This window comes from Syngnathus acus, chromosome 2, assembly GCF_901709675.1.
Source record: "Syngnathus acus chromosome 2, fSynAcu1.2, whole genome shotgun sequence".
Lineage (NCBI taxonomy): Eukaryota > Metazoa > Chordata > Actinopteri > Syngnathiformes > Syngnathidae > Syngnathus > Syngnathus acus.
The window spans coordinates 9256387-9278252 of NC_051088.1; the positions used below are offsets into that span (position 1 = coordinate 9256387).

A 21866-nucleotide genomic window follows, 5' to 3' on the forward strand; every position below is an offset into this window, starting at 1 on the left:
CAGGCAGTATGGCTTATGCGCACATGTGTGTGTACAGCAAACAAACAAAAGCATCATCATCACTTCAGAAAGATATTCACTGGTGTTTTAACGAGAAGAGTCAACATTTCGTACTCTACATAGCACAACCCGAGTGATGCTTTTGTGCATAATTCTTCAAGGGGACATTCAGCCTGTGTAATGAGAAGATTATCAGGTTTGCTCTGGAGAATAAAACGTGTGCTTGCCTGGACTGCAAGTTCTTGATGCGGGTCAGCATGTCCAAGTGACCTGCAGAGTACTGTTCGATCACATCCATGACGTCATATGGTCGTAGGCTCTCCTTGAATCTTCTCTTTGACACCAAGAAAGTCATAATGCTGTGGGAAGACACATATTTCATGCTTCAACATACCGTGTCTTTGTTCTATCCGTACTACCGTGTGCGGAAAATTGTAATATAAAGAAATCCGTCCATCCAATGAGAGATTTCTTTTAAACATTTTTGTGCAGGTGCATGCCAAAACTTCCCCAGATGAAAACTGAACGTGAAGATAACATAGTAGTGGAGACTCAGAGTAAATGTGAGCTCTTACCATATTGCTCGTATTGCAACCCTTAACCCTGGTGGCAATTCCTGAGCGAGAAACTCACAGTGACAACTCTTGTCGTCGCCAATGTCCTCTCCTGGAAAGCTGGCCTCTACAGAAGAAAGAGAAGGACACTTTCAGAAAGATGACATTGGCCCTCCCATGACCTGTGTCAAGAAAAGAAGCAAAGCATAGCTGTTGCTTTTGTCTTTGACAGAGTAAATATGCAAAGTGATCAATAGCACGTTTGTGAGCAACATTTGTTGGCTTTGTGAAACAGAATAAAATCAGTGCAAAGGAGAGTACAGATAATGTGAAGCTTTGTTGAAACCTTTGACAAGTACTCTGAAATTATGCTGAGTATTGATTCAATTCAGTTGAGCCAGATGGTGTTTTGAAGGATTTTGTGGCAGTAAGGCAAAGGTCTCTAGAGTCGACCGCTGTTGACGGATGCTAGTAAAGTGAGGACTCTTCATGCAAAATGGCGACTTGGGCACTTTTGGGGGCATTTTCCCTTTTATCTTGACACCACTTGACTTGAACCCACAATTAACTTACTAATCTACCATCAGTGGCAATTTGTTCACTTATCCCGGCAAATTTAGTGGTGGCTATAGATCCCAAAATACAGGGCTAAAAAGAAAAAATAGAAAAGGGGTTCATGTCAAGTGAAAAAAAATCTCAGCAGATTTCAGCATGCATGTTTTTCAAATAGATGAAGCTTGTCTTGACGACTGTCCCCCCCCCCCCTATAAGCCAACCAAAAATATCCCATTGTCTTACTTATTAAACCTTCAATTGCTGCAAGGAGAGAGAAAGGAAAGACATGGAAAACAATTCATTATGGATTCTAGTCAGAACAGCGCTAACAGACAAATGTTACTAAACTAGCTATTAAACCTGAAAAATTGCTTGCTTCAATTCAATTGGACATTTATTAACTTTCCCAACGCAAAGTTATGTGGTTGTTTGGGGTGGCAATCTTTTGCTTGTTGTGAAGTGAAATGACTTGAGTGGGATGATCTGCATTCATAACTTCCCCAACACTGTATTCTTTATACTTCTGTGACATCATTGCTTTGTTCCCAAATTCTAGAGGTCTTGGAGATTTCTAAAGGTACAGTCTAAGACCTTTCTGAATGAACGTGTATATTGAGATGCTTTACCCTCTGAGTTTTGTCGTGAGGCGCTGCCTCGGACTCTGAAGGAATGCTTGGGTCCTCGGTTCTTCTCCGTAAAGCTCCAGCTCTTAGCGACCTTGCCAGGGCTCACCTCAGCGCCATCTTCTGGTCCAGGAGACTGGTCTTTCCCTTTGGCCAATGGGGGCTTGGAAGGACTGGGGAACACCTTGTCCTTCAGGCTCGCCTTCCGACTTGGAAGACAAGAAATAGTCAGCCTTTGTGAAAATAACTGCATGGCATCAGTAGGTTAAGTAACATTTTGTGAAGCATAACAATTACGTGTCCTTATCTTCTTGCTTGTTTAAATGTTAAAGGTATCACACTGGTGTGACACTTACCTCATGGGAACCTACAGCAGTGGAATCCATGTCCTTATAGGAACACGGTGGGGCATTCAGCAGGGCAGGCAAGCAGCAGGAAGCTACAAGCAAGCATGCATGGGAAGCAAAGTGCCATCTCAAAAAGATGAGCGGTGGTGTCTCTGCCTATGTGCAAAAGGACAACACAAATCATGCAATAAACAAATAAAGGCTCATACTCAATGTCCTTTGTGAAAACAAGAAAACAAAAACAATCAGTCAGAAGATAGTCAGCAGTGGCAAAAAAGCAGCAAGCAAAGAAAATGCTTTAATTACAGAAACAATTCAAATGAATATTAAATACATTCGCTTTGATAGAGCAGTAATATGTTTCTTTGTATGGTTTCTTTCCAGATAACACAGAAATGCTGCAAAATAAAACAATCCCTTTGCAATAACTGATTCTTTTTGGGTCACTGTTGAAACACGAGCAGCTTTTGCTCCATGCTGCACTTGCTCTTACAACTCCCCAGCACTGTCAACTTTACAGACGCCACGTCTACTGTGCAGGTAATGTGTGGCATAGTTCCGCCTATTATTCGTCCTGAGTTGAAGAAAAGGAGGCGTATTTTCATGCGCAGTTGGAATAATTATTTCTTGATATTGCTTCCTGATATTCTTCTTCTTACTATTTGAAAAAAAAATTATTCTATATGACATAGCATACACATATATAGTACACAAATGTTTTTTTTTTTAATAAAAATATAGAGTTGAAGATGATTAAAAACCTGCCACTTGTGATTATGGATATGTTTCCACTGCCCCACAGTGAAAGGATAAACAAAAGACAAAAAACCTCACGATATCTCAAACAATAGATTAGGAGTCAATTATGAGAAATTGAACATTTTTTTTGAGTATAATTGAGTAAAGTATTAATTGAGTATTTATTCAATAAATGAGGTATTTTATTTACAATTAAATCACTGCCTAGCTTTTTTTTCACTGCAGCACTAATTTGTGGAACCAGTGGTGCAATTAGAATTTAAAATATGAAAAACGTCCTTCAAACAGAACCGACTATTTTCACGTGACCCAAATTCATCACACCTACAAAAAAAAAAACATACGTTGACGGCGGGATTAGAACGGAGGTGCAGGAGGTGACACACAAACTTGCAGTGCAGTGGGTAGTATTTGTGGAAGAACTATACCTAAAAGTTCTCGGACAGCAACCACAAAGTCTGTCTTTGTGTGCATTCTCATTACTGGAGCAGTAGAAGAGACAAAAACAAAGCAGCGGCATGTGCTTAACTGTGTTAACTGTGTTTGTAATGACACTTTATTGTAATTATCATACCTCTGTGAGCATCAAAACACCAAATTCCATTTTTCAACATTTTAGTGTTTTCACTCTAATGCCTGCAGTCACAATAAAGTGTTGATCGTATGTCATCAAGCATGTTTCCTTTGTCCAAATGAATGTGTGGGGGTAGGGCAAAAGATAAACAAAGCATTGAAAAGTGTTTAAAAAAAACAAAAACACTTTTTTCCTGTTGTGATGTGGAATGCTTTGCTGTCAAAAGTCAGTTTAGTAATGGAATGTACTAGGGAAGCTGTGAGCACTCATCCCTGAGCATCACATATGCAAATGCAGCAAGACCATTCTTGAAGGAGGCATTTGTAACGTACAACCACACCCATGGCTGCCAACAGACACACGCACGCACACACTCCCTCCAAGAAGAGTGGCTCAGCAGCAGCTAAAAGCAGAGTTGACGAAAGGCCAACAGGAGAAGAGGAAAAGACAAGAGAATCAATCATATTACCGACCTGGGAGAGGTTTCTGTTTGGGACTCCTTCCTGTGAGCAGAACAGGCAAATTTCTCAAAAAGTAGCAATAGACTCTAGAGACGAAGATTGTAAAAGTTGGCTGGGACTAGCAGACAATTTAATCAGATGATGATGTATTTGAAGCAGCCTTTATCTGGTTGTCTTTGAAAATCGGGTTGAAGTAACAACATGAATGATAGCAGGCAAGCCACTGGGCAACTTCTGAATTTTGCTATGCATTCCAATTCATAAATGACAGAAAGCAAGTGTTCAGCCGAACCTTCAAAGACAACCAGTAAGTTAATAATTTAACTTTTTTTTTTTAAACATATTCATTCATAGTGATGGAATCATAGACACCCATGTACTAGATTTGAAAGAAATGCAAAACTGTAAATGGGCAATAAGAAAGAAAGAAAGAAAGAGAGAAAGAGAGAAAGAGAGAGAGAAAGAGAGAAAGAAAGAAAGAAAGAAAGAAAGAAAGAGAGAAAGAGAGAAAGAGAGAGAGAAAGAGAGAAAGAAAGAAAGAAAGAAAGAAAGAAAGAAAGAAAGAAAGAAAGAAAGAAAGAAAGAAAGAAAGAAAGAAAGAAAGAAAGAAAGAAAGAAAGAGAAAGAAAGAAATTATTGACATTGGAATACAATGTCTTTTATTATGTTGGCTACCTCATTTAAAAATGTGAGGGTCAAAATATCAGGAACCGTACTAATTTTAATAGCTAAATAATGCATAATGCTTGTGTTTGCTCTATTCTGACATGATTGATTTACGACTTCAGCTTTGTTCATCATTATTAATTACCCCAAAAAGCATCAGTCTCTGTGGTGATCGTACCTGAAAGACCTTCCTTTTAGATTCCTCAGCAGGTCCAATTGATTCAGAGGCGGAATTAATCTGAGAGGGAGAAAGACACTTGAAACATTCAGCTTTTCTGCAAAAACATGTTCACTTCCCTGCTGAGCAAAGGTTGATTTTTGCCTGCGGGTGCTTATTGCAATCAGTCTGGCAGTTGACTTTTGCGCTGCTCATCACCTTCATTTACAACGTGGATGAAATAGAGGACTTCTAAGCAGAACAGAGACGCTGCAATATCCTATTGCGGAATCAAATCTTGGCTGTAAGAGTCGCTAAGGCATCTTATCATCGGACAGTAAAAAGCTTTTAAAGCAATCTACAGGAGACATCAGAGATTAAGAAGTGTCAGAAATGTTGCAGAGCTGTTTTTATAAAATGTGTATTTTAATCCAGACTACAAAGTAAAAACAATCTCTTTCAAAATAATGCCCCGGTCATAACTTTTCTCTTGCACAAAAAGAAGCAAATGTCTCAGAAACTCTTTGCAGATGTGCTGGTTGGCTGTCGGGCTCACATTGAAGGCGAAAACTTTGGATTTGTGCTTGTGACATCAGTCCTGGAACTTCTGCAAGAGTACATTTGATTGAATGATAGCCTACCTGTACATTGGGGTTGCTACAGTCTGCTCATAAAAATCCCAAGTGGATATCAGATCCGTGCGGGAAAGGTTGGTTGCATAAAACCTCCATGCAGCCTGTAAGAGGAAGATGTGGCACAAAATCCGAGCGGCTGACAAGGACAAAGGAGCCTTGTAAAGCATCGCTACGTTCAAATGGGTACCTGGATGAGGCTTGCTGCGGGAGTGCGTCTCTTTTCAAAATGTTTCTGCCTGTGCTGCTCTTGAACTTTGAGGGCAAAACCAGAACCAAGAATGCCCTGCAGAGGATCACAGTGGATTTTTTTTTTTTTGCAGTTATAAGTAATAAATTATGTTTTATTTTAAGTAATGTTAGCATATAATGTCATTTAAACTGAGCAAGCATGTTTATCGTTTACTTTCCCTGGAGTTTTTGAGCTTTAGCTTCTTGTGGCTTTTTTTGCAACAATTTGTAAAGGAAGGAGAAGAAGAACGTAAGAAGGTCAGAAAACGTTTTATACACTGGAAGTTGGAGTAAGATGCTAGAAGCTACTATTTGTCAAGATGTGACTGGAAAAGAGATGGATAGATGAATGGATGGATAGTTTACCGTATTTTTTTTTTAACATAGCTATCCTTAAAACAGATAAAACCCCTAATTGAATAAAAATAAGTAAAGTGAGGATTTTGTTTCACAGCCCAAACGTGTCAAGTGCTGACATTGCATTGCAGTGGGGGGGGTTTCACAAAGGGTACAATGAACCCGCATAACTGCTGACTCTGACCTCTTTGAATCGGAGGTAAAAAGCTGAGCATGTAATAACGAGTAACAAATACATGCGCGGTCGGCATATAACACCACAGGGGAGATTTGCGAATGTGAAGGGGACAAAGAATTTGAGAATATGAAGTCTCTTTGTGAGTTCACAAGAAAAACACCAACAAAACTGAAAACCGCTCATGATGCGATGCAATGGGCCCTATTTTTCAGCCCAGCTCATCTCTAGCACAAAGAACCGTCTAACTTGGTATTTCCATAAATGCATACAGATAGAAATGGGTGTTGGCGACATTGTGGGTGTGAACACTGCCAGATCACTTCCTTGTCAGTTAAATAAGCTTCAGTAATTCCTTTTAGTTGATGAGAAAATTAATCAACAGCTATTTTGATGATCGGTTAATTTTTTAGAGACTTTCTTTAACTTAAAAATGTCAAAACTATTTTATATTTTCAGCATATCAAGAGTCAAAATGATCATATTTCTGTCATCCTCCCCAAAGGTAGACTGATTATATGTGTGCTTAGTAAAAGTAAGACCCTTTCAAAGATCTTTGGCACGGCCTAAACCATTCACTGAATTATAATCATTTTATGTTTATGCATTTCTTTGCACTTTCAATTTTAATTTCAATCCTGTCTTTGAATAATGAGATATAAATTAAAAAAATATTTTCTGTCAGATTCCTAGATCACTCATTCACTCATTCATTAATAATGCAATTGACAGATAAATGGCTCATTAGAATAATCGTTAATTGCAAGTCCTTGGTGCTAACAATTTATTTAATTATCGGAGCAAAATTCAGCCCCCCTACAGCTGAATATAAAAGAGAAAAGCCGGTTCAATAAGAACAGTGGTTCTCAGTGATCATTTTCAGTCTCGATCAGAGCAACATTCAGAATCACCCTATTACTGATTGGCGACCAGTCCAGGGTATGACACGTCGGCCATGACTCTAATCAGGATCAGAAGTATAGAAGCTGGATGAACACACTTTATATACATCCTTGGACAGCAAATAAACCAAAGCTTAGCTCAAGTTGCATCACCATAAGAGATCATTTTCTATTTGATAACAAACGAAGCACACACAGTACGCTACTTACGGCAGGAAGTGCAAAGAAGGCCACGCCAACCATACTGAAGGTGGCCGCCAGCAGGCGCCCATTCCAAGTCTGGGGAACTTTATCTCCGTAGCCAATGGTGGTAAGAGTTATCTGGGGACAGATTTGAAAAATACAAAGCTTCAATGAAATGTGGCATGAGATGCTGAAGAGAATGAATAAATAGGTTTGACCATTACTATGACGGAGAAGTACGGAGAAGTCCTACCAGTCCCCACCAAAGGGCATCGGCATAGGTCTCAAACTCTTTGTTGGACTCCTTCTCCACCGAGTAGACCAGGAATGAAGCCAAGATGAGACACAGGAATCCGATGTACCATGCTGTGATGAGTTCCTACACATACAACCCATGCAAGATGTCCTTTAAATGACTTTTTAATATTGTGTTTTCACATATTAGTATATTGCATTATATTAATTTAACAACACACTGGAAATAAAGATAAGTATAATATTTTGTGGCAATGGCAAACATTACCTCCATTTATAAATGTTTCAGGTTACAAGAATATTTATGGAACCAATTTTGTTACTTGAGGTTCCACTGTATTTCTTGAATAAATGTCTTAGAATATTCACCCATCAGCCCTTGCTCCTTCCCACCACCTCACATGAACACAAAATGTCTTCTGTGGGTTCTTGCTGCCTTTTAGAGCCCACTAATAGTTTACTTTTAAGACACATTAACCAGCACAGGCCACACGACCGCATGTGAAGCATGTCACTAGATGGCTGATTGAATGATAATTATAATTTGGTACAGTAACAATAGTAATGACAATCCAGCCATCCATTTTGATGATGATTATATTATGCTTAATAATCATCATCAATACTGATGAGTGCATGATTGCTGTCCACTAACTTTTTTCCTTTGCATTTCAACGTGCAAGTGGATGAAAGCATAATGACAGGATCATTGCATGAACCAGTGAAAAGTCAAATCTAATCCCAGCCCTTTATCAAAAGATTTTACAAAATGAATTGAAACATTTCCCATATAATAATCAAATGTTTAATCATTGCAAAGTTTGATCCGGAAAGGCATGGTTACGACCAATGTTCCCTCTAATTTTTCAAGTATCTGGGCATAGACACAAGCTCCCTGAGCAAACTGAGGACTATAGTGAGCAACATCAGGTCGCTTCGGGGGGGGGGTGCTAATGGGACGTCCAACGCTGCGTGTTCGTTTCACTTCGGGGGGGTGCTAATGGGGGGTCGGGGGATGTTTATGCGCTGGATAGATTTCTTGTGCGCTGAGAACGTGCGGGCAGTGCGCGATTGCGCACGCGCGCAGCTTAGAGGGAACATTGGTTACGACTGACATTTTTTAGGGTAAATCAACATTTCACATGGTATGTACCCACCTTGCTGTGGGCGTACACGACTGATCCAAGCAGCTTCCAAGTGCCCCCTCGGCGGTCCATACGCAGCATGCGAAGGATCTGTAAGAACCTCAGACTCCTGATGGCCGACGTGGCAAAAACATTGCCTTGAGATCCAGCCGCCAGCACAGACACCGAGGCAACCAGCACCATCATGTCTGTCGAGAGCGACATACCACGCTGAGCGCGATTATCCCAAAACACACCGACAGAATCCAAATTGACCTTTGACATGAATGTTCCTCACCTATGACACAAAAAGGCTTCCTGGCAAATTTGAGCCTCCCTCTCCATCCTCTGTATCGACAGCAGCAGCCAGCAGCCCATATCCTCACAATGTACTCCACTCCAAACACCACGATAGTCACGATTTCCTGTTGGAGCAGAAATAAAACGGCGGCGTTAGCGCTTTGAATTAAAGGGGTGCACAATTGTGTTGTGCGTTAAATGCTAAAAGGAATACCCACCAGGATGTACAAGGCACTCTCTGAGCTATTTTTGAACTCTCTAATGGTGGCAAAAACTGAGAGAATGAGACAGGAAAAGACCAGGAGGAAGCTATAGGAAAAGACAGGAAAGAGCACAGGAACAAAAAATCATGAGTATGTTAAAAAATACTATATTTGTTTACAAGGCTCAAGAAAGCAAACTGTTCAAAACATCCGAGAAAAGGGACAAGGGAAAATTAATTGCCCTTGTGTGGGAACCAGCCAAAATTATTAGTTGACTTCAGATCCAACTCTGTGTTTTGGTTTCTGTGGGTCAATCTAACGCAAAGATTGATTCCTCGAATGTGAACAAAACCAAATGGAAAATGAATGAATCAGGTCTGGGTGGTGCTCTGACTGTTCTCATTTACAAAGTCTGGCCAAGTAGTTCATTAAGAATGATTTATGATAGCAGAAGTGAATTTGCAAAAAAAAGAAGGAAGATTTTGGATGAAAAAAAGGCTGATTGAAGAAAAGAAGATCAATACAAGCTTTTGGTTTCAGCAGTTTTCATTTGGATTTTACGCCACATCTACTACCAGAGTTGAAAATTATCAATACAAATCAATCAATGAAATGAATTTGGAGCAAGTACATCATGGAGTTCAAGTCACTCAAGTCATCAAAACATCATTTGTGCAACCACCTCTTCCTGCCCAAAATGACTTCCTGCTACCATTTCATTGGCTGCACGATAAATGAATTATAAGAGCGCGAGACACAGCAGGACATATCCTCAGGGAAAAAGAGCTCCTGGAAAGAATCCAATACTTAGCTAATGGAGAACGCCTGGAGAAATTTGAAACTGGAACCAATGCAGCAGATGAAACAGAATCTCTGGCACGACCTACATTTATATCAGTACGGAAAAAAGATGGCACACACTACAATAGCTCTGGATCAGATGTCACATGTACACTGTAGGAAGTGCTTAAATAAAATCCATCAAAATGACTTAATTCATTAATTAATTAACTAATTAATTAATCCATCTATCAGGGGTTGAATGGGGTCCCTTCGTATGCCCTGAATGATAATCCTCCAACTTTCCAAGAACTTTGGTCCAACACTGTTCTGGTTCTATAGACAAAAATTGTCAAAGCTTAGTCATTGAAGTTTCCTTTAAAACATGGACTGAAGTCTTTTGTTGCAGTGACTTGCAAAAGAGTGAATGAGAAGAAACAGTAGAATTCGTGTTGTTGTGGCGTGGATCTCATTTGTGAGTCACGTCAAAGTGCATTTTCTGTTTTCGTCAGGTTACAGTGAGGTCATCTTCCGTACCGAACATCTCATACATCATTGATGGCCGCTGTAGTCACAGCTTGCTGGCTCAAAGACAGCCCTTACAATGTGTGAAAGAAGCTTTTCTTCTGTCTTGCTTTGTTTTTTTATTGATGTGGTCTCATTTTATGGCTTTTCCTCTCATTAGAATGAGTGGGAAAACATTTTTCGCATTCTCTCTAAGTCACATGTGGCATATACTATATGTGTAGAGTGTTTGTTCTGGCACAATTCCTCACGCGAACACCTCTCACTCCAGGCTGAAAAGCATTACTGCATTATGACCATTAAATAAATCTAGTTAGCCATCTGGCCATGTAGTCCTACTACTGATGCTATCCATCTGAAGCGACTCTACCGAACTAAACTTCTGCATTCCTTGGCAATAATATTGCATAACTTCAAACTTCTGCAACTTAGGAAAGTTGTGTACAGTGCATCGTTTTCCCCTGACTTCATGAGGACGGCTTTTACTTTATTCTATTGTGTTGCACTTTTCTTCATCAGAGGTTGGTCTTTTCCAATTTTACAGGGTTTTTTTTGGTGGTGGTGGGGTGCAGCAATTCAGAGTAATACAGAAATATATAGAATTGTGACTATTGATCAATCAAGTGTCTGTTAGTGGAAGCAGAAAAGTGGGCATTTCTTGCTGAGCTGCAGATCAAGCACTCAGCATTACATTGCATGCTCGTCGAAGCTAAATATAGACTGCTGCGACAAACTCGAGCTGAGGAAATCGGTAAAGTGAGGTCGGTTGGTGGGTTTGTCGGGCCCCATCGGCTTACGTCACTAGGATATTAAGAACATTTTCATGAAAATTACATTTTATTTGTCTCATCAAGACAAGAACGCCAACACAGAAACAAGAATGACTGTTAGGCTGTGTACTCATTTACTAGTGACCATCATAAAAATTTGTGCAGGGTATCAAAACCAGATCTGTACAATAGCAGTTTTGGGCACCCTGCTTTTGGGGTATCTATCACTGTGGTTGGATACCAAGAGGGTGGAGTTAATACACACTCCACTGAAATGGGAAGAAGACAGGAAAATGTGCCCTCTTGTAATAACAACCACAAGCCATAGACAGTCATGACGTTCTTGAGTAGTGGCTGGCAAGCACTACAGCTTGTCAACTTTCAACCTTAAGGGAGGACAACAAAAAATGGAAGTTTCTCTTTCATTGTATTGTTGAAAAGTTCCAGGTTCAGACTGCAATAGTGTCAACACAACTATCTTGAGCAGCACACACCAGCCAACAGCCTTTTTCTTCTACCATTGTGGAAGTGGTAGTGACTCAGATCCATCAGATGATACACCGTACTGAATTTACCCAAATTGTAGTCATCACTCGAAAATAATGGCCGCCATGCCCAGTCACAGGGTAACTAAAATGACCTCTGTTCATATGTGATGTTTTCCACCGATTAATATTAAACAGTTACACTACTGTCTTTTACAAGCCAGGAGTCTTGGCTATTAATTATCGGAAATGTTTAAAAATCTGTGATTCTCAGATTTGCTATTCATTGTGTTTTGATGAGTCGCAAAATGCAAATTTAGACTCACAAACTAAATAATTAGTATTAATAATTTTGTTGATGTGTGTTCACCCATCTCGTCATTTATTAATTCTCATTGATGTTAATTTTGCACAAATAGGTTTGTCGTGTATGTCTACGTACTGATTCTCACTTCCTTGGATATTATTTGCTCTGCCACCTGATGCAACAGGGATAGTAAGTGAAACATCAAATTTGACTCCTTCTGTCATTCTCATCATTGGCCGTTTGCAGTAATAGTCAAGACAAGTGACGGATGACACTATGCAGGAAGGAGAAGTGGCACGATAAAAACGTTACTATCATTATACATATATATCACATCATCACATCAGTGCCCAGCTCTCGTCGCCGACCAAAAACAGCAATAGCCTACTATCCTAAGCACAGAAACAATTGTTCCAGATCAACTGAATTATGGGGTCTTATCACATTGCAAACAGACTCACTGCATGCAGAGTATTAAAAATTATTTTACATTGCTTGATGATGGCATCTTTAACAGCAATTAGTTAATGTTCCAGTAGAGTCTGGAGTGATTGCGGTTAATTTTCTAGGGGAAAAAAGAACAAGACTTGATATTAGTTCAGCTTGGGCTGTTTTCGCCCTTGCTGTTTCTAAGCATTGGTCATTGCGATTCAATTTTAAATGACTTGATACTGGTAATATTCTTTAACATTCATCCTAAATTGTAAAAAATACCCCTTCCATAATCTACAATTGAGTTGAAGAGGTTAAGTGTGTGTGCAGATGGGCTAACCAAAACTAACCAAGCTCTCCGAATAAGTTTTTAGCTGACTTGCTCAGCAAAAAAAAAAGTTTAAATTGACCTAGGCCTCAGTGACCTTGTCTTCGAACCTGCTCTCTTTCCTTGAGGGTGCAGATGACCGACTATGATCGTCACTGCTGAAGAGCCTTCTCTACTTTGTAAAGAGAACACAGTGAGGTTCAGACATGATCTGCTTCGCGTGAGCTGCCAACACTCAAATTGATCATTTTAGCAGGACAAGCTGGCAAATGATGTTGGCTTTAACACTCGTATTGACTACTAGCTTCTTTGCTAATGATAGTTCAAATAGTTGAACCTCAGTTATTGATCGACATGTCTTACATTTACAATCCACAACAGTGACCTTGACAGTGCATAATGGTGTCTTTGATGATTCCAGAAGGACACGTGTAAGAAGAAGTGTCGAGAAAAGCCATCTGTAATGCATTAGGTTAGAAGGTGAAGAGTCCACCAGGTGATCGTGTCAGTAGATTTTGCTCGTCCGTCATTAGTTGTTCGGCAGTCTATGCACCCTTCAGCAAGACATCATACTGCTTCAGTGTGGTGTGGTCACTATGGTCAATATTTGCAATACAAGTGAAAAAAAAAAAGTGTTCGTGGCAGTCAAATAACTTAATGGGATGGGGGGGAAAACCAATTATTTTTTATGATTTATGTCTCTAATTTCTAATTATTCTTTTAAAAGACGCATTGACAAGAATAGCCTATCAAAGACAAAAAGTGTGACCGAAGAGTCTTTACAACCATGTGCCCCGTGCTAGCAATGTCGGGGTTTTGGTCGACTGTTCTGGTATTACAATAATATTTCAAGAATCCAGACAGTTTGTGTGTGTGTGTGTGTGTGTGTGTGTGTGTGTGTGTGTGTGTGTGTGTGTGTGTGTGTGTGTGTGTGTGTGTGTGTGTGTGTGTGTGTGTGTGTCTGTGTTTTCCAATGAAAGCCCAGTCTTACTAGTCCTTCAAAGTATGTAAATATTTCAGTAGTAAGGCCAATTTGACTGGCAACTACCCAAGCATGCATTTTCACTGTCACAATAAAATCCAAAATGTGAGTATTTCCCAAATAATATGTTACACACTGGACTGCTCGACTTTTATTATTAGGGAAGCCTAAACGCATTAGGCTATTATTGGAGGGGGAAAAAAACAAGGAAATAATAGCTAACAATGACAATGGTGTTCATGATTGTCAAATCTACCATCTATATGACTGCAATATTAACCCTAAGAAGAGTAATTCATTTTTAGGAAAATGGGAACGCTGTTCTCACTAGCCAAATCATCTTAACAACAGGGGCAGCAAAGAAATTGTCCCTCCATGGAATAAGAAGCTTTAATTGCCCACCGTTGTGCTGTGGCACATTAAGAGAACATGGACGAATATACGTATTTTGCTCCAACTGGTCATAAAGTGAACGAGGTTGTCATTGGATGGTGATCATATTTTCCAAACTCATGGTGGGAATAGAATGCCTCAGTGCACATGCCAGAGGCCAAGACTGATACATATGGATGGAGCCACCCAGATTGAAGGCAGCGATAGCTTCAAGTGGGCTCTTGCTAATGCTGATGCTGCTCTCCACACCACAGTGCTTCAACCTGAAGTCAGAATCTCTTGGTTCCAAACAAACATTAGACCAACTATGCATTGGTGGACTGACACACAGATGACTCAAGTAGAAGTACAAATACAATAGCCCAAAAAAAACTCTGGCTCTGATATGTACTTAAGGACAAAAATAAAAAGTTAAACATTTATCACTGTCTATTTGATAACAAAACATGTTCCTGTAGCTTTGTTAACAAGAATATACCTAACCCTGTACTGCATGGTTAGTTTGACTTTTTCCAGATTCACTGAGTATATTATCTACACCAGATACTGGTGGCTTTTATGCTCCACCATGAATCTTTCGTGTAGCTGTTTTAATCAATTTTATTTCTTAACATTCATTATCTAGCTCTTGTTCCTCCATCGCCTGAAATGGGAAGACATTCTGGTGGGCGGGGGAAGCACACAGGGTACCCCTGTCAAGATGACCCCCCCCCCCCCCCCCCACCACACATGCACGCACACACACATGCACACGCACGCACACGCGCACGCAGATACCCCGGTTGACACATTGTATTATTTATATAGTAATTTGGGGGATTGATTATAAATCTGTCGGTTTAATCTTTTTTATATCGTGGCGTCATTGGCGGAGATTGTAAGACGTAAGCGGCCTTTTTGGACAATGCCAGGAATAGAAAGTAGGTATGACAAAAATGCGAGTAACTGGAAAATCGACTAAATGTCGCAATGACGAACACAATGACGACCAAAAATGATGATACAAGTCAACTTGGCAGCACCAAATCAACTTTTCGTCACTAAATTAATTGATGAGATTCATTCATTCATTGGTGACATTTGTCATCAATGAATGAATGAATCTTAGATGATCTGCTCCTTTCTCTCAAATCGAGCAGAAACGGCACCCCACAAAATAAAAGGCCGAGAATTAAGAAGCATCACTCACACATAAGCGTGGTAGATGAACGCCCATCCCCGCGGTCTTTCCAGCGCATTGTAGAGAAAATTCTGCAGCTTGCGGTAACTGGCGTTCTTTTTGGGAGGTCTGGCTCTGCTCCCGGAGGAGATGCTCGCTCTGGGTCTGCACAGGATGCTGCTGCCCCGCTTGGTGCTGTTCTCCGCTCCCGCGATGAGCAGCGCCCCGTCCCGGCTCGATTCGGGACCCCCCGGCTCCAGACCCACGAAGCCGACTTTGTGCTTCCTCTCGCCGGCTTGAGTTGGGTATACACCGCCGTTGAGGGATTTCTGCACCATCCTAAAATCGGGGCGACTCAAGCGAGGAGTGGTCCGTGGCGTCGGAATGCATCGCCTTGGATGAGTGAGGAGTGTGTGCCAGGGTGTGTGTGCGTGTGTGTGTCTGGGTGTGTGTGCGCGCGCTCGCACTCAATGCTGCGGCCAATGCGGTCCGGTCCGTGCGTGAGAGCCAAATGGAATATTCTCCTCACCCAATCTGCAGTTTGACTTTCACCTCGTCGTCTTCCACTGGAGTAGGAGACAGTCAGGAAAAATCGCATATCGCTAAGCGTTCCCTTAAGTTTGCCAGCTCATCAATTAGCAACTGCCCAAGTGATCAATGTTGCCTTTTAAGGGAATGAATAGAAACAACAAAAAACACATACTATGACTTTTCTCCAGTACAAAGGTCTCTCTTGCATAAATTTACAATTTGAAGATGACAAAATGCTGAATAGTGAACCAACATTCAGTGCAAGAACTAATTTGGTACATTTTCACCAAATTAACTCACACAAAATTTTAATATATTATATTGGGGTTGTATGTTGTATGTCATTCCAAGTCTGCAAAAATTATCAGACCTACTCACGTAGTGTTAGACGCAAATGCAAGTGCAATTTAGCAATTTCATCCAGCTAGTGGTGAAATGTGATATCACAACCTAATACAATAGAATCAGTGGAACACCACTTTTCACTGGTATGGCAGACCTTCACTTAGCAACATGATTCTGAACAAGCTGACTGTGTAATGCTAAATATATTTTCAACACTCAATGAGCCCAAGGGAGTGGGCCGTATGTGGCCCAAGGGCCATAGTTTGCCCACCCTTGCTCCAAATCTCACCAGCGTCATCGAGAGTCTTTCTATAGGGATGTACTTCCTCCAGTGACAGCTGAGATAGTCCCCAGCTTTCCCTAATGAAGACATGGACAGAACACACAAACATGAAAACATGCAAACACGACACAGGAATCCAAAATATAAATCCCTATCTTTAAAACTGTGAGACATACTAATGACTAATTCATCACACTACTGAATAGATAACCTGAACAATTAAGATGACGTTAAAACCTGAAACAATATGTGGTGTAATCTGTCCACACCGTACTCTCTGTTTAACAATACATTGTTGAAGCACTTATCGTAACTTGAACAGTTTTTGGGGCAACGTGGCTGGCATGTCATTCTTTTCCCACTCACTCTTCCTTGCAAAGTTGCTCCAAACGTGTTGGATGGTGATTGCATTGCTTGACTCTTGTGCACTGCTAATAAAACTTCCAGTAACTAGGATACAAGGAAGGCTTCTATTTGATGGCCAATATTCATAAAATATTGACGAGTGTGTAGCTTTCTTCTCTTAGAGTAATATGTACCTCATCCGACTGTGGTTCAAATGTAGCCCTGCTGTGCTGTCTCACCATTTTTGATAGTCGCCATAGTAACACAAAACCTCATTTGCATTGGAATCGCAATATTTGACCAATGATAGTATCACAACATTTATGCAACTGCCACATATTTTATAGAAACACAACTACATACAATATGAGCAGAGTATGTTTCACTGTCCATACCACACACAAGAACTGTCATACTTGGAACGTTTTATTTACTAGCTTGTTAAGATTGCATTTACAGTGATAATTTTAGAAACAAGGATCCTTTGTACAGTTATTTTCAAGCAAGATAAAATTGCAAATATCGCATATATACAGTAAGAAACATTAGAATAATGTAAATACAACGTATCACCAATGACATGCTTGTTTATTCAACATGCTGCAGTCATCAGCAAATCGAAACCAATAATGCACATGGAAGATGAGCCAATGCAGCAATTAAGCAATGCATGTTGCTCGACCTGACACCGGATTGGATGTGGTTTGGGTCCTGATTTCTTATGAATAAATAGTCAGTAGGAGACGCCATCAGCCGAATGAATGCAGCATGTCAAGAGTGCTGAAATGTCTTTCAAACCTTTTTCCAGAACAACACTGATCGGCGAGGGTACACTTGTCATGGACAGAGAGTCCATTCCTTTTTTTTTTTATTTTTAAAAAAGCAAAACTTTGACATACAATATTTTAGACATAAAAATATCCAATCCAATATCTGGCATTATTTGTCTGTTTTAAGACATAAGCTAACATGGGCGCTTGCCATTGTTACGGCTTGCATGTAGTACAATGAAATGTTACGCTGATCCCTTTGTTTAGCGCCACCTAACAACTCTTTACAGTACTTTTTTGCTAACACTGTCACATGCCCTCACTGAGTCTATTTTAATACGTCGTCTTTTGACCTTTTAAAAATGTTAAAATAAACATCAATATTAGAAGGGAATCCTTCAGGTAGTACATTTGAATGAATATATTAATAATTTACCAATGATTAAATATCGCTATCCATTGACTAGACAAAATGGTGCGTTGTTTTGTTTGTCCTGATTCTGCTCAATTTCCATCCCTTATACTCCCTGAATGTGAATAAAAGACCTCCTGTCAAAAGCTCACATAAATTAGATCACAATAAACAAGCAGTAATGGCAGGTCATTGGTCCTTTAAATACTGTTCAATATGCCAGCTGGAATGCTAGTAGATTCTTTAAAACCTGGTGTGGTTGAATAAGGGATTCAAAGAAACGCTCCTTTCAGTCACAATAAATAACTATCCTTCATATAGTGCCGCAATACAGTACTCACACTAAGCCTACAGTAATTGCACAGTTAACCACACGCACAGGGTTTGATCCGCCCCTAAAATCCTTACTTTGAATTCCTCTGCCATGACTTTTTGCTTCTACTCTGCCAGTAATCATAAATGAATACTGTTCGGTCAAGGTCCGAACATTGAGCTCTGTGGAACACCAGTCTTGATAACGCAGACAGACCTCCGGAGTTGCAGTCTGAGGCAAAAAAAAAACTGACAACCTCTGAGTTTCGGATGGGAGCTACAGCTAGTTTGGTTAATTCCGTTTTTATGAGATCTGTGCAGGCAGAATACTCAAGCAGAAATGAGGCTGCTTCTCATTAGAACTCTCAGTGTCGAAACTTCAGGTTGCATTGGTCTTGAAAGCTGAAGCCAGATACGACCGAGCGCCTCAGACAAGTTAATATTTGGGTTTGGAATCCATGGCAACAAAGCAAGTGGAGGAGCGGTTCTGTCGTTTTGATAGAAAAGTGGCGAGAAACTCGATTGTTTCATGTGTGTCTCTGAATTGTTTGTTTTCAGAGTTCTCCATCTGAGGGCGGCAAACACAGCTTGAAGAGTCTGTCAAAAGGACAAAACACAGAATTCAGGAATTCTGCCTAAACAAAAGCCATGCATTGAGGAACTTTTTTATTTAGTACCTTGGTGCTGATGGCGGCATCTGGTCCATCACTTTGAGGTTTTTAGCTGAGAGCTCAACTCTTGCCCCCTGGTGACAGGCAATAAGAAAATATGAGATTTCAGAGCCATATTCACTTATTTAGTCATTTTCAGCAGTAAAAGTTAAGTATCCCTTTAAAAACGAGAATTTAAGACATTTAAAAGCAACATACAGAAATAAAAAGTAGTTTGGAACATGCATTATTGAAATGCTGTCAAAGAAATGAATCATATGTACGACGGAGCATAACGTGGATTTTAATTTAGATTTGAGGCTAACTGGAGTTCTCTTGTCATCTTATTCCATTTGCGTGCAGCATAACAGCTGAATGCTGATGTGTTTGCTTTGACCTCTGGGCTGCACTAATTGACCGGGGTCGGCCGACCTCAGAATATGTAGCATATTTTAAAATACAGTTGACTGGGAACCAGTGTAAAGTCGTTAGGACTGGAGTAACAGGTTGTGATCTCTTTTGTTCAGCTCAGAAGCTGAGCTGCAGCATTCTGAATGAGCTGTAGCTGTTTTGATACTCTTCTGAAGGAGACCATTACAATGATCAAGTCTACTGGAGAGAGAAAAGCATCGGTATGCTTCTCCTGGTCTTTGTAGAGCATGCAATCCTTCAAGGCATTTATTTTATTTTCAAAGAAATCAAGTAGGACAGTTCTAAACTCTTATTTCCTTCAATGTCAATATCTCACTGGGTTACCTGTTTGCGCATGATGTCCATGGTCTGCATGATGCATCGCGGCAAGAGGCCGTGGTTCCTAGCAAGGATCATTGCCTGTTCCAGTGTCACACTTAGAGTGCTTCTGCATTGAGCACAGAGAAATCAGATGTGAGTTCATAGTTCTCCCTCACGGAATGACATCACTGTTCTGCATTAGCAAGACTGACCTCTGCATGCCCGTGGCACACATGGTGATATGACAAGCTCCAAGGCGATTGCACAGCTCGGAGGACACGCACAGTACGCTGACACCCGAAGGGTGGCCGTGAGCACCGTGGCGCACGTTGACGTAGGACTGCATCAGTCGACAAAGGTCGTCCAGCGTGTTGAGGGGTCGCAGTAGCTGTGGGACGGAAGAAAGGGTCAACTCCTGGCAGGCTGACAGGCAGCCAGGCAGCCAGGTAGGCTGAACTGTGCCCATGCCAATCATATTTGGAAGGACTTGATTGATCCAATTTGTATGTGGACAACGATTGAGATTGTCAGGTGCCAGAAGATTTTAAAGACATGTACACAATCAAATGTAAGATTCCTCACAAGAACTTATGGTTCATTGTGGTAGTTTTGGTTTGCATTTGCTACAGCACTCGACTCCATGATACTGAAATCTGGTTTCTATTTTCTACAGTGTACATTTACCATCCTTATATGTCAAATATCGCTGGTGTCGGGCGAAATCGCCTTACTCCCCAAAAAAAAACCTCAGTATTCAGGTGATTCCAAAAAACTGCAGGTTTGTTCAACATTGCATCTTGAACGAAAGCAAGCCATTTTCAACACTTAAGATTACGGAGTAATTTGTAAAAAATGACCAGCTTGACACTTTGAATTCAATCACATCTCTTGAACAAGATGCTACAAACTAGCCCAGCACTATGCACTGGAATACTTTAATATAGTAACAGGAAACTAAATGCACACTACCGTCAGTTTGGGGCTCTAAAATGTAATCAGTGCTGAGATAAACAGTAAATGGAAGTGATAGGGGATGCTAAAGTGTTGATGTTAGTCGGAGTTAATGGAAGATTTCTTGACAAGCTAATGGGGGTTTTCCAGTGAGCGAACGGGACAGACACCAGTTCATCTTACTTTGCCAATGCTCGGTCGAAGATCTCTAACTTCAAGGCCCAGTATCTGTGCTTGCATTTATATATTCAGTCACAACATTGCATACAGCTGAACTTAAGTTGCAGGAGCAGCATAACACTTGATATTAGAAAGCAGCAAAAGCAAAGGAAAAATGCAGAATATTGAGAATAAGTGAATATTTACCTGATCAATCTTCATTGCTGTGGTGTTTGAGTCTGTGGGGAGATTTGACTTCTCCAAATAGAAGGCCCTATTGTGACAGAAAGGGTTTTTGGGTCAAATTCTCACATTTTTCTTTCAAAAGAACACGAATTTGGTCTATTTAATACATCATAATGGAATTATTATTAACACAACAGTCCTGCACTAAAATGATCAAAGATGCAGCAGACAAATTCTATTAATGTAGGTAAACAATCAAGAATGAATGATCAGTCACTGTGTATTTGTATTGACCCAACGTTCCAGACATCTGGGAAGTAGGAAATTTAAGACTCATGGTTAATAAAATGACATCGGAAAGCCACCTGCAGTCATTCCACAAAGACAAACAGATGACAAAAGTCTTTCAGAATCATTTTAAAGTGTATTTAGTCGTATGTATCACAATTTAGTGGTGTAAGGAAATTGGTGTGTCGTATTAATCACTATATTCTTTTCATTTTTAAATATATCTATACATCCCAAAATGGTTTAAGACAACTTTAGGAGAAGCCCAGGAGCAACACCACCAAAGAGAATTATTTTAACGGCGAGCATCCTGAGCACCTGAGTCTGCGGTAGTAGGCCTTGACCTTCTCCAAGGAGACAGCATTGGTCCGCTGCTGGAACTCCTCCATGGCGATGTAGTCCTGCTGGGATACGCCCTCTGGGCGCTCCAGTGCTGCAGAAGAGGGCAAGCAAGAGTCAGATCATCACTGTTTATCTTTGCAGTAGACTTGTGGTCTTAACTCCCTTCGATAAACAAATCTGAAACCCTTTGCCCATGCATACATCCATAACATATATCACTTTTTTTAGTTCATTTTATGCCTTTACACTTTTGCCAATCCAAATACTTTGTTTAGACTCGTCCGGGTGTTTAGAACGTTTATTGTAAAGAAGCTTTTTAACACGACTTCCCCTTTAATAGT

The 21866-nt window shown here is 40.4% G+C and overlaps 2 protein-coding genes across 7 annotated transcripts in view; both read right to left on the bottom strand.

The window, feature by feature from the left end:
• Window positions 1-89: 89 nt before the first annotated feature.
• Window positions 90-15814, bottom strand: LOC119116914 (potassium voltage-gated channel subfamily KQT member 2-like). Of its 5 annotated transcripts, XM_037242672.1 has the most exons (14): window positions 15250-15810; window positions 9074-9164; window positions 8854-8980; window positions 8589-8764; window positions 7430-7555; window positions 7204-7314; window positions 5519-5614; window positions 5338-5432; window positions 4718-4777; window positions 3886-3915; window positions 1736-1941; window positions 1353-1370; window positions 576-681; window positions 90-359 (listed from the first exon to the last, which is right to left on the bottom strand). In XM_037242672.1, exons 1-14 carry the CDS (start codon window positions 15555-15557, stop codon window positions 116-118), a joined length of 1794 nt encoding a protein of 597 aa, XP_037098567.1. In that variant the 5' UTR covers window positions 15558-15810; the 3' UTR covers window positions 90-115. The 5 variants fall into 5 exon arrangements, with proteins under 5 accessions (XP_037098567.1, XP_037098577.1, XP_037098586.1 ...); XM_037242682.1 differs by lacking the exon at window positions 1353-1370 and having other exon boundaries at window positions 15250-15808; XM_037242691.1 differs by lacking the exon at window positions 90-359 and having other exon boundaries at window positions 592-1370; window positions 15250-15814.
• Window positions 15815-17130: 1316 nt separating this feature from the next.
• prex1 (phosphatidylinositol-3,4,5-trisphosphate-dependent Rac exchange factor 1) overlaps window positions 17131-21866 on the bottom strand; it is a 61008-nt gene continuing 56272 nt past the window's right edge. Inside the window, exons 35-41 of one of the 2 annotated variants that reach the window (XM_037245986.1) lie at window positions 21502-21616; window positions 20917-20983; window positions 20734-20778; window positions 19812-19987; window positions 19624-19726; window positions 18895-18962; window positions 17131-18814 (exon numbers count right to left, since the gene is read on the bottom strand). In XM_037245986.1, the coding sequence (XP_037101881.1) occupies window positions 18772-18814; window positions 18895-18962; window positions 19624-19726; window positions 19812-19987; window positions 20734-20778; window positions 20917-20983; window positions 21502-21616 (617 nt within the window). In that variant the 3' untranslated portion in view covers window positions 17131-18771. The remainder of the gene's footprint in view (window positions 18815-18894; window positions 18963-19623; window positions 19727-19811; window positions 19988-20733; window positions 20779-20916; window positions 20984-21501; window positions 21617-21866) is intronic. The other variant, XM_037245987.1, reaches the window with a different exon arrangement.

Excerpts from the sequence above, each read along its gene's own strand:
- LOC119116914 (XM_037242672.1), bottom strand. The coding sequence starts at position 15,557 with ATGGTGCAGAAATCCCTCAACGGCGGTGTATACCCAACTCAAGCCGGC. Across the intron at positions 7,315-7,429 it reads ATGCCCTTTGGTGGGGACTG|ATAACTCTTACCACCATTGG; the intron begins GTAGGACTTCTC and ends ATCTGTCCCCAG. Across the intron at positions 5,615-7,203 it reads CCTTCTTTGCACTTCCTGCC|GGCATTCTTGGTTCTGGTTT; the intron begins GTAAGTAGCGTA and ends GATCCTCTGCAG.